The 15,047-nt window shown below is 46.5% G+C and overlaps 1 protein-coding gene across 10 annotated transcripts in view; it reads left to right on the forward strand.

Moving 5' to 3' along the window:
* Positions 1 to 15,047, forward strand: part of sema3c (sema domain, immunoglobulin domain (Ig), short basic domain, secreted, (semaphorin) 3C) — a 191,747-nt gene that overhangs the window by 112,003 nt on the left and 64,697 nt on the right. For all 10 annotated transcript variants that reach the window (XM_038811493.1, XM_038811489.1, XM_038811488.1 and 7 more), the window contains 3 exons: positions 6,127 to 6,217; positions 6,328 to 6,447; positions 9,920 to 10,062. In XM_038811493.1, coding sequence (XP_038667421.1) covers positions 6,127 to 6,217; positions 6,328 to 6,447; positions 9,920 to 10,062 — 354 coding nt within the window. The remainder of the gene's footprint in view (positions 1 to 6,126; positions 6,218 to 6,327; positions 6,448 to 9,919; positions 10,063 to 15,047) is intronic.

Consider the following 15,047-nt stretch of genomic DNA (forward strand, 5'->3'; position numbering starts at 1 on the left):
TAATGAAGCTTACCCTGTATCTCTAACCAAATAGGCTGGAACACAGAACGCAGCCGGCACAGTGGTACAATGGTTAGTACTGCTGTCATGCAGCGCCAGGGACCCGGGTTCAATTCAGACCTCCAGTTACTGTCTGTGTGGAGTTTTCACATCCTCCCCGTGTCTGCATCGGTTTCCTCCCATAGCCCAAAGATGTGCAAGTTAGGTGGATTGACCATGCTAAAATTGCCAAGGTTAGGTGGGGTTACGGGGATAGGGAATGTGATAGGGTGCGGATTGAGCCTAGGTCGGGTGCTCCTTTGGAGGGCTGGTGCACACTCAATGGGCCAAATGGCCTTCTTCTGCACTGTTGGGCATCTATGATTCTATACTTTATGACTTCTACAACCTTTAAGGTGGTAATTACTATTGGCTGCCCCAAACCTGAGAATCTGGATTCCAGTAAATGTTCTGGCACAGTTTGATGTATGGACACTGTAATGAACTCCAATTGGCTTTATTGGTTGTCCAAGTGGAGTATGAGCTCCCTCAATGATAGCTCATTGAGGGGGCCCATATAAGCACCTGTGTAGGCTTTGTGAGCCAGTCTTAAGTTGACTGGACTGCTAGCAGCACTGTTTGTAGCTGCTCCTGTAATATCGTTATTGTAAATAAATATTGGTGTGGTGACGGAACTCCTGCCTCCCGTGGATTGCTACAGTGGCGACGAGGTAAACTAAGAATTTTGCGGAGACCAGCTGCCGCACTTGGAGGGTAAGCCTTGCCATTTTAAAAATGCCGTTTTTTGGGAGGTTAGAGGCATTCGACCCAGCTATTGAGGACTGGTCCCAGTATGTGGGGAGAATGTGTTACCTCTTCTGGGAAAATGATATACTGACGGACGAAAGGAGACGGCTTATCCTGCTGTCGGCGTGCGGACCTTCAGCTTTCGCCATTATATGTAGTCTGACTTATCCCGATGCGCCGGACACGAAAACTTTCCAAGAATTAATGGAATTGGTGAAAGAGCACTACGACCCAAAGCCACACCTCATTTTGCATAGGTACAGATTCTACACAGCGAAGTGGGAAGACAGGGAGTCAGTCACGAATTTCTTGACCCGCCTGAGAAGGCTGGCGGAAAAATGTGAGTTCGGCCCGACGCTAAATGAAATGCTTCGGGACCGGTTAGTGTGTGGTATAAACGACCTCACAATACAGAAACGCCTGTTGGCGGAAACGGAGCTAGACTGCAGGCAGGCGTTACAGCTCGCACTGTCCCTGTGGGGCGCAGAAACTACAGGGCATGCCAATGGAGGTATATACCTGTGATAGGGACTACCACAACGGGTCCTGCTACCAGATAGCCACTCTCAGTTAAAGCCTGAGGAATAGAGGTAAAAAGAAAAACCCCAGAACTTCCCCCAAGTCTGCCAGGACTAACTGGAGACAGAGGGAAGTACCGGCTGAGGCTCCCCCAACAGAGAAGGACCGTTTCTGGCACCAGACAGAGTGGGGTAACAGCGACAGAAACCCTAGAAGGAGGTGGCAAAAGAGGAATAGCAGGTGGGGACGCAGGGAAGTACACAACCTAGACGCCCCATCCTCCTCCGAATGGGAACAATTATATAATATTGCAACGAAGAAAGCAGAACCCATTAGGATTACCCCACGGGTGAACGGGCGGCCGACAATAATGGAAATAGACATGGGTGCGGCCGTATCAGTAATGGGAGTGGCAGCATTTAGAAAAATCAAAGATTGACTCCAGCCACTAACTCTAACAAAAACATCGACAAAACTTAAAACCTACACAGGGGAAACCCTGGGAGTTCTAGGCACGACTCATATACCCGTGGAATATGAGAATCAATTGCTCAGATTACCGTTGACGATAGTAGAGGGCTCCGGACCGAGCTTAATTGGACAAAACTCGCTGAAAGACCTAAAATTAGATTGGATGAAAATTTTCCAGAGTGGAAGCGGGCAGTTGAGTGGAGTACTCCAAAAATACCCAGAGGTCTTCCAGGACGGTTTGGGGAAAATCATAGGCACCAAAGCAACTTTGCACGTGGACCCAGAAGCCCTTCTGAAATTTTGTACGGCCAGGCCGGTACCTTTTGCATTAAGAAAGAAAGTAGATGACGAAATAGAAAGGTTACGGAGCGACGGCATTATCAAACCAGTACAGTTATCGGAATGGGCAGCGCCGGTGGTACCAATTTTGAAGCCAGACGGCTCGATACATCTCTGTGGAGATTTCAAACCGACTGTAAACAAATACGCACTGCTGGACAAATACCCAATCCCGAAAATAGACGACCTAAATGCCAAATTGGCAGGTGGGCTTTTGTTCACGAAACTGGACATGAGCCATGCCTACCTGCAGTTAAAACTGGACAAGGACTCCCAGAAGGTCGCTACGATCAACACCCATGAAGGGCCTTTTTCGTTATACTAGGCTACCTTTCGGAGTGTCATCAGCCTGCGCTATATTCCAGCGTACGATGGAAAATATTCTGCAGGGACTACCGCAGGTGGCAATTCATTTGGACGATGTCTTAATCACAGGTAGGACAAACAGGGAACACTTAAGGAACCTGGAGGAAGTGCTCAGGCATTTCGCAAAGGCAGGCATACGGCTAAAAAGGGAAAAATGTGTTTTTCTGGCCCCACAAGTGACGTACCTGGGATATAAAGTAGACGAGTCAGGCTTACACCCATTAGAAGACAGAGTAAGGGCAATAAAAGAAGCCCCAGCTCCCACCACGGTCCAGGAGTTACGATCATTTCTAGAGTCGGTAACCTATTATGGAAAATTTATTGAAAATAGGGCATCCATCCTAGAACCCCTCCACCAGCTACTAAAAAAGGGGCAAGAATGGAAATGGTCCGCCCGCCAAAACCGAGCATTTAGGGACATTAAGGAACAGCTGTCATCTGAAAATGTCCTAGAGCATTATGACCCAAGGAAGGAGTTGGTGGTCACTTGTGATGCATCCCCCTACGGGGTAGGAGCCGTCTTAGCCCATAGAGGAAGGAATGGGAAAGAACGGCCAATAGCCTATGCTTCGAGGACCTTGGCGATGGCTGAGAGGAAGTACGCCCAAATCGAGAAGGAAGGACTGGCGGTGATATTCGCAGTAAAAAAATTTCACCAGTATCTGTACGGGCGGAAATTCACCATAGTGATGGACCATAAGCCGTTATTAGGGTTATTAAAAGAAGACAGGTCAATACCCCCGATTGCATCAGCTAGGAATCAATGCTGGGCATTGCACTTGGCGGCATATAGATATGTTCTGGAGCACAGACCGGGATCGCGAGTAGCAAATGCAGATGCTTTGAGCAGACTTCCCCTCCCGGACACTCCGCCGCAAATACCAAAAGTAGAGGAGACAGTAATGACTCTAAATATTTTGGACACCCTACCAGTAGACGCACAACATATTCGGTTGTGGACGCAAAAGGACCCAGTTTTAGCCAAAATGAAGCATTTACTGCTAACAGGGGAACTGGAAAGACCAGTGGAGCCACAGATGCACCCATACTGGAGCAGAAGGGACCAAATAACCGTAGAAGACGGTATCCTATTATGGGGAGACCGGGTAATAGTCCCAGCCCAGGGCCGTCAGGCAATCTTAACCGAGTTACATCACGGACACCCAGGGGTGTCTAAAATGAAGATGCTAGCTCGAAGCTACGTTTGGTGGCCAGATTTGGACACAGACATAGCAGCCTTGGTACGTCAGTGCCAGGAGTGCCAACAGGGGCAAAGAGTGCTGCCAGCAGCGCCATTGCACCCGTGGGAATGGCCAGGCAGACCGTGGACCCGCCTGCATATTGACCACGCTGGCCCTTTCATGGGCTCAATGTTTTTGGTGATAGTGGACGCCCACTCCAAATGGTTGGACGTCCACCGGGTAAACGTGGCAAACACAGCATCAACAATTGAAAAGCTCAGGGCCTCATTTGCAACACATGGACTTCCGGAGGTATTGGTGTCGGACAACAGAACGGCATTCACAAGTGGGGAATTTGGAAAATTCCTGAAGGAAAACGGAGTCCGTCACATCAAAACAGCCCCTTACCATCCAGCGACCAACGGCCTGGCAGAGAGAGCGGTCCAGACACTTAAAGCAGGACTCAAGAAGCAGCCGGCAGCGTCAATGGACACAAAGCTCTCCCGCTGGCTGTTTGATTACAGGACCACACCGCATTCCACAACGAGCATACCGGCAGCTGAACTCTTAATGGGAAGGCGGCTGCGAATGAGGCTGAGTCTCCTTTTCCCAAATTTAACGGGGAAAGTGGAGAAACAACAGGAGGCCCAACGCAGGGGGCATGATAATAGTCGGCAGCAGAGACATTTCCAGGTGGGGGCACCGGTTTGGGTCAAGAATTATGGGAATGGACCAACATGCGTCAAAGGCACGATAGAGTCCCAAACAGGGCCCATATCCTATGAGGTTTCGATAGGAGGTAAGGTGCTGAAGAAACACCTAAACCAAATAAGGGCAGCGGAACCATACCTGGAGGCAGGCGAAGCAGGACCGCCTCAAGCTGGGATAGCCCAGACGGAAAGGATACCCACACCTCAGCCCCGAGCAATTTCTCCAGACCCCGTCATCCACCCATCAGAGTCGGAGATGGACACGTTCGACGAGGCCGCCGCGACACCTCTCCCCAAGGAGGAGGAAGAACAACTTCCAAGGAGGTCGTCAAGGAAAAGACGGGCACCTATAAGGTACACCCCGCCCACTTCGGAGAACGACCCGGCGGACGACACAGAGGTGACAGACCCAGACATGAGGAGCAGGAAGAAGCTCAGAGGAATGCCAGCTGGGAGGAATTCCTCGGACCTTGGGGGGGAGGGGTGTAATGAACTCCAATTAGCTTTATTGGTTGGCCAATTGGAGTATGAGCTCCCTCAATAATAGCTCATTTAGGGGGCCCATATAAGCACCTGTGTAGGCTTATGTGAGCTAGTCTTAAGTTGACTGGACTGCTAGCAGCACTGTTTGTAGCTGCTCCTGTAATATTGTTATTGTAAATAAATATTGGTGTGGTGACGGAACTCCTGCCTCCCGTGGATTGCTACAGACACCAAATAGAAGAGGGAATTGGCACCAACTTGTTTTAGCGCTGAAAGTAAAAGGAAAATAAAGTGAAAAAATTGAACTTTTACCATTTTTAAGCTGACAACATTTGTCCACAATATTACTTCAGCACAGAAATAATGGGGGGATTTTCTGGCTGCTCTCAGCAGTGGGATCTTCCGGTCCTGCCAACAGTGAACCATGGCGGAAATCCCATTGACAGTGGCAGGACTGGAAGATCGCACCGCCAGCCAACGTGGGCCCCTCCCGCTGCCGAGAACGTGCACGGAAAATCCCCCCAAATAGTAGTATTTTAGAATACTATATATTTCAATGTGTGCGTTTCTCATTATAATTAGCTTCCCCTTTGAAAACAATGATGGATTTATCAAGTGCAGTGCCTTTACCCAAAACCCTCATACAGCTGGATCTCATTGAAACAGCAAATATTTAAATATATATTGAAATCGGTGGGAAATTTGACATTAAAATTGTGCATGGGTAGAAATTGGCCCTGAAGCTTCCCAAATGTGGACCAATTTAAAGAAAACAGTGTGCTATTGCAAAGGAGGTCTGAACGGATATTATTCAGAACATTTCTGAGGTGTTCCTGTGGTTGCGCAGTCCAGGCATTAAGCTGCTTCCATAGCCCAGTGATGGGTCAAACACTGATTTAAGTTTCCTCGGTGGAAATTGGTTTGCGATGACTGAGAGTAGGAGCAGGATCTGACTCACTCCATATTCCCCAGTGTCAGCTGCTAACGAAAGATGGGATTTTATTTGTACTTTTAAATATCATTCCCGTGGAGCTAAAAGGATGTCGAGCGCCTGTAGGCTCCACATCACCCCTCAGTCAGACCACTACACATTCCTGCACCACTGCTCCATTGCTATTCCACCATCCCCCCCACCCACCAAGACCACCCAGAAAGAAGCATCACAGCCTACATTTGTGTTCTACCTCTTACTCACTCCAGCTAACTGCATGTTGCACTTGTTTTATACTTCAGCGAGTAACCTCACCCCACTGTACCTTTTTATTTTGCAGGATCAAATGTTTATGATTGAATCAAAGAATGAGTCTGGAAAGGGCCGCTGCTCATTTAACCCTCAGGTTAACACAGTATCCTTTATGATCAGTGAGTAGATAGACAGACTGAAAGAACCGATCATATTTTTAAAATGTGACAATTTTGGAATATGCTTTAAATATATTACATTTATGATCACCTTGTCATTTTCTCTCCAGATGAAGAACTATTTTCAGGAATGTACATAGACTTCATGGGCACCGACGCAGCAATATTTCGCAGTGTAACAAAAAGAAATAGCATCAGGACAGACCAGCACAACTCCAAGTGGTTAAGTGGTATGTGTCTTTCTTTGGAACTCATGTTATGGATCTTGGTCAAGACCCCACCCCATGTTGTTGGCAAGACCCACTTATGGACCAATAAAATTTTGTTTGAAGTTCGCAAGGTTTGAAGTTCAAGACACTTGTTGGATTCCTGGGTTTTGAACAAGCAAAAATGAACTTACTGCACAAGGTCAGAAAGTTCAAGCAATTTATATCATCTACCCTCATATTAACTCTGAATGTTAGAATATATACGATTGACAAGCATATGGCCCAACTTGCCACACTGCACAATAGATGCCAAATGTAACCAAAACAGAGTCCCTGGATTTCTCAACAATACACCCAGACATCTGTAAATACTGAGTCAACATAACTGAAACTCTGTCTCTGTCAAGAGGGATTCTAACCTTCAACTTTGAAGATCTAACCTGGGAATTCGCTCTAAAAGTCACTCCAACTCGGATGAAATCAACAACAGCCTACCCCACAGTGTTTCACTTTTGTCTCCCAAGATCCTGTTTCCCTGGATTCCTGAGTACTCACGCAAACACCAACTGACAAGCACAGCTCCAGCTCATCAGCTGTGCTGGGCAGAACACTATATCTCCAAAGGGATACCTTCAACCCAACGGCTCACAGCATGCAGTCACCAACCTTTAGCTGCCTTCTTGGATGTCCAGCTACTCCTGAGCCCTCTTCACTTAACATTTCCTATCCACATCCCTTTTCCTGTTTCCAGCCTGTTACTGTGTTCCTCCCTTTTTCTCTAACTTAAAAATTAGTAATTTCTGTCCCATATCTCTGTTGCCTACCTGGGACTTCCTTTTGGGGCTCTCCCTTTTGGACCATTCCTGTTCCCCTCTCCCTTTTGGAATCTCACCCTGTCCCCTGTCTGGGACGCCTGTTTTAAATGACAATCCGCTCCCAGTCACATGATCTAGGTTTTCACGTCATTTTTCTTTGTGCACGGGCAGGCTGGCAGGGATCCTCGCCCCAACGTTCTCAAGATGCCAAACTGCACATGTGTATCTCGCTCCCGGTCTGTGAATGCATGGAAACTCTGACGCCTGCCGGAGCTTGGAGTTCCCAACTCCGTTGGGACGAGAAGTAAATCTGGCTTTCATAACACTCATCTGCATGATTAGATTATGGTGAACGTAGTCACAGTGGCATAGTTTAGTCGAAGCTAATCCACCAATGCAACCAATAATTAAATATAATGTTTGCAAGTTTTTTTCCCCCACTTGATTGAACTTAATGCCACGTCTTGTTTAAATTCTCACTTTCAGAATCACGTGGGACAGAACTGTAAACAAGAAAGCTCCATCAGGCGCCCTCGCTGCAAAACTATAACTGTAAAGCAGGGATATTTTTAGGTCTAATTATATTTTTAGTTTAGTGTGCATATAATTTAGTAATTTCTGACATATGAAACTGACCTGAAATTTGTTTGTGGACTATTAAGAGAAAATAGTAAATAAATGGCAGCTGTAAGCGATGTTACTTCTTACGCGGTTATAGAAACTAGTCATTTCAGATGTTTCGGTCATATGGACCATCATTTTGTATAATATTTTAGCTGGGCTTATTAAGTAGTGCTTTTCATCTTTGAATCAGAAGGTTGTGGAATCAAACCCCGTTGCAGAAGAGAAGTATGTAATGTAATCTGCTTTTTAATCACAGTGTTTCAGATAAATTTAATTGGTCCACCATATAGAATTATACATGATAGCGTTGCATACAATTGTCAGCAGAGAAGCAGCATTTCAGCTAAGATAGTCCATGCCCCACGACTATGCTCCACATGAGCCTCCTCCAACCCTCCTTCCTCTCACCCTCTCTGCATATCCTACTATTTGTTTATCATTTACTTATCTAGATTCTCTTTAAATCTACACACGTACTGTTTCATTAACTCTTTTCATGTGGTGATGGTCATATTCCAATATGTCCTAAAGTTTTGAACTATCTATTGGATCACAGAATCACAAAATTGTTACGGTGCACAAGGAAGCCTATTGTGCCTGCATCGCCTCTCCAAATAAGCATCATGACTCAGCTCTGTTTCCCTGTCTTTTCCCCATACCCCTGCACATTGTTTCTATTCAGGTAATCATCTAATTCCCTCGTGAATGCCTCGCCTTAACCTGCCTCCACCACCAGCAGTGCATTCCAAATTCCGACGACTTGCTGTGTGAAAACGTTTTTTTCTCACATCATATTGGTTTCTTTTGCAAACCACTTCCAATCTCTCGTTCTTGATCCTTTTATGAGTGGGAGCAGTTTCTCCCGATCTCTGTCCAGCCCGCTCCTGATTTTGAACATTGCCATCACATCTCCTCAGCCTTCAGCTCCCCAAGGGGAACAGTCCCAACCTCTCCAATCTATCCTCACAACTGAAGTTTCTCATCCCTGGAACCATTCTTGTAACACAAACAGAAAATGCTAGAAAATCTCTGCAGGTCTGACAGCATCTGTGGAAAGAAAACACAGCTAACATTTCGAGTCTAGATGACTTCATTTATTTTTGTTTCAGATTCCAGCATCTGCAGTAATTCACTTTTACCATTTCTGTAAACCTCTTCTGCACTCTCCCCAATGCATCCACATCTTTCCGATAGTATTGCACCCAGAATTGTACATTCCAGAATTGTATATTCCAGCTGAGGTCTAACTAATGTCTTGTATGGGCAGCACGGTGGCACAGTAGTTAGCACTGCTCCCTCATGGCTCCGAGGACCTGGGTTTGATCCCAGCCCCAGGTCACTGTACGTGTGAAGTTTGCACATTCTCCCCATGTCTGAATGGGTCCCACCCCCACAATCCCAAAGTTGTGTAGGGTAGGTAGAATGACCACGCTAAATTACCCCTTAATTGGAAAAAAATTGGGTACTCTAAATTTATTTTTAAAAATTAGAGTCTTGTATAAGTTCAGCATAATCTCCTTGCTCTTGTACTCTATGCCCCTATTAATAAAGATCAGAATACTATAAGCTTTATTAATGACTCTCTCCACCTCTCTTGCCACCTTCAATGATCTATGCATATATGCACCCAGCTCCCTCTGATCCTGAACCCCTTTAAGAATTTTACCGCTTATTTTATATTGTCTCGCCATCTTCTTCCTACCAAAAAGCATCAGTTCACACTCCTCTGCATTTAACTTCATCTGCCACCAATCTGCCCACTCCACCAACTTGTCTAGGTCCCTTTGACGTTCTCCATTGTCCTCTTCACGGTTTACAGTACTTCCAAGTTTTGTATCATCCTCAGACTTTGAAATTGTCCGCTGCACACCAAGATCTAGATCATTAAGGTATAATCGAGAAAATCAAGAGTTCCAATACCGATTCCTGGGGAACATCACCATGAAACTTCTTCCAGCCCTAAAACATTTGACTTGAGTTTGAACTCTCTTTAATGTAAGCTCAAAGACGTTCATCTCCTATTCATTACTGGATCTCGCCTTCTCTTTTGTTAGAGCCTGTGTTTGTGGATGCCCAGATCATTCCTGACGGCACAGATCCAAATGATGCAAAATTGTACTTTTTTCTTCGGGAGAAGGTGACAGATGATAATGGTAATACCAAACAAATTCACTCCAGGATTGCCAGAATATGTCCCGTAAGTAAAGCTCTTGACCGCATCATCATATTACTGCAAGGTTTATTGAGTATACGTCTGCCAGGTCGCAAAGATGTTGAATAAACAAAGCCTGCCTTGTTTTAAAAGATTGAAGTTCTGAAGCAGATTTAATTTTGGGATCAGAGTGACTACCTCACTCACAGTATGAGTGACAGTCTAATTTTAGTGGGGGCTTAATTTATGCCAATCCCGTGACTCAGCCCTTGACCCAGCCTATTTCCTAAGGGTTAGAACTATTTATATAATTTGAAGGACTCCAGGCAATGCTTCAGGTAGGCCAGGCCAATTGTTTTGGGAGAGTCAAGCAGTTGTGTCGGTTGGCTGGTGGTGTTGTTGAAGTGCTGGAACTGTTTTTTGTATTTTATGATTTCAAAGTTCCTGCTTTGCTGACCTCAAATAATCACTCTGTGCCCACACGAGGCAAAGTGGCCGTTCAATTTTAAAATCCATCTCTGCAGCCTATCGAAAACATAAATGTAAGGAACACATCAGACTCCTAGTGCCCATAGTTGCTAAGATACCAATGACAGAAAATATGATTTATTCTTGCTGTTTGCGTTTCATTGTGATACAGCTGCCCACATCAGAACTGATGTAGGGGCTGTTTAGCACAGGGCTAAATCGCTGGCTTTGAAAGCAGACCAAGGCAGGCCAGCAGCACGGTTCAATTCCCGTAACAGCCTCCCCGAACAGGCGCTGGAATGTGGTGACTAGGGGCTTTTCACAGTAACTTCATTTGAAGCCTACTTGTGACAATAAGCGATTTACATTACATTTAGGGACAGCAGGACAGCAGGGTAGCATGGGGGCAGCAGGGTAGCATGGTGGTTAGCATAAATGCTTCACAGCTCCAGGGTCCCAGGTTCGATTCCCGGCTGGGTCACTGTCTGTGTGGAGTCTGCACGTCCTCCCCCTGTGTGCGTTGGTTTCCTCCGGGTGCTCCGGTTTCCTCCCACAGTCCAAAGATGTGCGGGTTAGGTGGATTGGCCATGCTAAATTGCCCGTAGTGTCCTAATAAAAGTAAGGTTAAGGGGGGGGTTGTTGGGTTACGGGTATAGGGTGGATACGTGGGTTTGAGTAGGGTGATCATGGCTCGGCACAACATTGAGGGCCGAAGGGCCTGTTCTGTGCTGTACTGTTCTATGTTCTATTTACATTACTGTAAACCTTGGGGATGGGACGTTTCGGCGTGGCCCATTCGGCGTGGCCCTTTCGGCGTGGCCCTTTCGGCGTGGCCCTTTCGGCGTGGTCCATTCGGCGGAGGAATTTTTCGGCGGAGGAATTTTTCGGCGGCGGGACAGGCTTCAGAAAGACAGGTTAGTGCAATGAGCAGACATTTAATATCGGTCTTGCTCTTGCTCTTAGTTCTAGGATGCGCAGCATTTCTCTCCCGCTTTAGAGGCTGTCCCTGGTTTGCACATGAGCAGTGGGTGACTCCGGAAGGAGCCGGCGAGGTGAAGCGGACAGGCGGCCCAGTTCAGGGGGACAGCAGCCGGCGAGGTGAAGCGGACAGGCGGCCCAGTTCAGGGGGACAGCAGCCGGCGAGGTGAAGCGGACAGGCGGCCCAGTTCAGGGGGACAGCAGCCGGCGAGGTGAAGTGGACAGGCGGCCCAGTTCAGGGGGACAGCAGCCGGCGAGGTGAAGCGGACAGGCGGCCCAGTTCAGGGGGACAGCAGCCGGCGAGGTGAAGCGGACAGGCGGCCCAGTTCAGGGGGACAGCAGCCGGCGAGGTGAAGCGGACAGGCGGCCCAGTTCAGGGGGACAGCAGCCGGTGAGGTGAAGCGGACAGGCGGCCCAGTTCAGGGGGACAGCAGCCGGGGAGGTGAAGCGGACAGGCGGCCCAGTTCGGGGGACAGCAGCCGGCGAGGTGAAGCGGACAGGCGGCCCAGTTCAGGGGGACAGCAGCCGGCGAGGTGAAGCGGACAGGCGGCCCAGTTCAGGGGTACAGCAGCCGGCGAGGTGAAGCGGACAGGCGGCCCAGTTCAGGGGGACAGCAGCCGGCGAGGTGAAGCGGACAGGCGGCCCAGTTCAGGGGGACAGCAGCCGGCGAGGTGAAGCGGACAGGCGGCCTGGTTCAGGGGAACAGCACCCCCCCACCCCCAAGGTTTAAAAGGTTTATTCAAAACCTTGGAACCATTTCACCTTTGCTCCCGAGAGGGGAATGGGAGGTTTTTAAAATATTTTTAAAAGTGACGCCGAAATGTCCTGACACCTAAACGGCCACGCCGAATCAGCCAATTATTTCCCTATCGCCGAATCGGCCACACCGAATGGGCTACGCCGAAACGTACCAAACCCGTAAACCTTGTACCAATTCTCGCATTATATTAAATAAAATAGCATGTGGTAGTGGAGAGGCAGCAGAATGACCTCCGGGCTGAGTTTCCTCTCCTGCCAGCCAGTTTGTACTGGTGAATTGAGGTGGAAATTCAATTCCACGAAGTCCAAATAGCTGGAATAAAAAACAAATGCATTTGTCAAATTTATTTCTTTTGTTAGCGAAATGTCTTTTCAGGTTAATGGGTATTGTGGGGGATAGCAGAGATGATAGCGAGAAGGGCATCACGGTGGCCTAGTGGTTAGCACAACCGCCTCACGGCGCTGAGGTCCCAGGTTCGATCCCGGCTCTGGGTCACTGTCTGTGTGGAGTTTGCACATTCTCCCCGTGTCTGCGTGGGTTTCGCTCCCACAACCCAAAAATGTGCAGAGTAGGTGGATTGGCCATGCTAAATTGCCCCTTAATTGGAAAAAATAATTGGGTACTCTAAATTTATTTTAAAAAAAGATGATAGGGAGAAACTGATCTCATTGGTGGAAGGGTCAAGAGCTAGAGGACACTGATTTAAGATGTTTCTCAAAAGAGCAAATGGGGACACGAGGAAAGCTTTTTTATGCAGCGGGTGATTAGGACCGGGGGTGCACTGCCTGAGAGTGTAATAGAAGCAGGTTCAGGCCTGGCTTTCAAAAGGGAACACAATAAGTATCTGGAGAGATACAATTTTCAGGGCTATGGGGGAAGGCAGGGAAGGTGGGACTAGCTGTGTTGCTCCTGGAGAGAGCCAGCATGGACACAATGGGCCGAGTAACCTCTTTGTGTGTTGTAATCATCATATGATTCAATGACTCTGTGGCCCACTGATTGGAAAGCATTAGTGATTTGCCTCAAGGGCGGTATGGTGTGCACTGGTTAGCACTGCTACCTCACGGCGCCGAGGAACCGGGTTCGATCCCGGCCCCGGGTCACTGTCCGTGTGCAGTTTGCACATACTCCCCATGTTTGTGTGGGTCTCACCCCCACAACCCAAAGACGTGCAGGGTAGATGAATTGGCTACGCTAAATTGCCCCTTAATTGGAAAAGAAAAGAATTGGGTACTTTAAATTGTTTTTAAAATTAAGCTAATGACTGAGGGCTATTCAGTGGATATAATTTACAGAAATTTGAGAAGGCATTTGATAAAGTTCCGTATGTAAAACTTTTCAAGAAGTTCAGGGTTTAAGGCATTAACATCAAATTAATTGGCTCCACTGGAAGCTGGCCAGTTAATAGGAAACTAAAGCAGTATTAACTGACACAAAGCTCAATGTGGGAGTAGTGACTAATAGAGTTCAGCAGGATTCTGTTCCAACTCTCATGCTGTTCACATTATTCATGAATAATTTGGTATTGCGCATTTGTAATATAATTTAGAAAATATCAAGTTAAGTGATTAGACGGGAGAGGTCATTCATATGGGAACCGGGATAGATATAACAGTAGATATTTTACATTAAAACATGAAAAGCAGGCAAAATGGTGCATGAGGAAGGGTGTGAGATCATTCAGATTTAAAACAACATTGGAGCAACCACATCACTAAGTACCTCCACTTTATCAACACAGTGCACAGAAACCCTTTCACCCATTGGCGAACGGTCAGAGTTTGGATGTAATTATTGGTCATGACTGAAAGTTTCTAGTCCACATGAAGGTGTTGTCGACATGGCTAACCAATTGAAAACAGAATACATTAGAAATACTCTGCAGGTCTGGCATTATCTGAGAAGAGAGAAGCAGTTAACGTTTCAGATCAATGACTTCGTCAAAATAGCCCTCCGTTAGCCCTATTCCTCTCTCCACAGATGGTGCCAGACCTATTCCAACATTTTCTGTTTTGATTTCAGATTTTCAGCATCTGCATTATTTTAAGGTTAATCAAATATTATTTACTGTGTGAAGATTTTTGACAAAGGAATATGGGATCCATGTTTTCAAAACCCTGAGTCACATAGATCAGAGAGAGAGAGAGAATGAAATCTCTTGATATTATCTGCAATAATTAGGGAGCATGGGATGAATCATAACAAACCTCAAGAAAGACTAGGCATTGGAAAGCTTTAAAAGATCTTCAAAATTACTTGGTTAGAAAGACATATCAGGGTAGATTTAGATTGTGGTGATTATGTACTCCATGATATGAAGGGGAGGAAGCTTCTGATGATTACTGTGAGGATCTTAGCGTAATTTTAGAGAAAAGTCCCCATGAGATTAAGTAAAGAAGAAGGAAGTGATGCAAGAAGAAGGCCTGATAGGCCAAACCTTGTTTTGTCTCCTCTTATGTTTGTTATAATCCCGGTTGATGTTACAACTGGACGGAATGATCTCAGAATAGAACCCTGGCTCAAAAGACCATAATTTTGTTTTATAAAATGTGGAGGAACAGAGTCAAGGGATCACTAATTAGTTTTAACAACAAGAAAGAGGCATTTTTAAACATGAAAGAAATGAATTATGATACAATACGCCTTTACGCACTCTTTGGCTGAAGAATTACACACAGGTTTTAGGATTAGCATGGAGTATAAAGTACATCTTAATCTACAATGATCTCATTAACACAAAATCCCTTTAAAGCATACAAGATGACTGTGGGCAAATACACTCTCCACTCTGAACCCTAGGTGAATGTTTGTGGATGACTTCTCA

The sequence above is a fragment of the Scyliorhinus canicula genome, chromosome 11 (genome assembly GCF_902713615.1).
Source record: "Scyliorhinus canicula chromosome 11, sScyCan1.1, whole genome shotgun sequence".
NCBI classification, from domain to species: domain Eukaryota; kingdom Metazoa; phylum Chordata; class Chondrichthyes; order Carcharhiniformes; family Scyliorhinidae; genus Scyliorhinus; species Scyliorhinus canicula.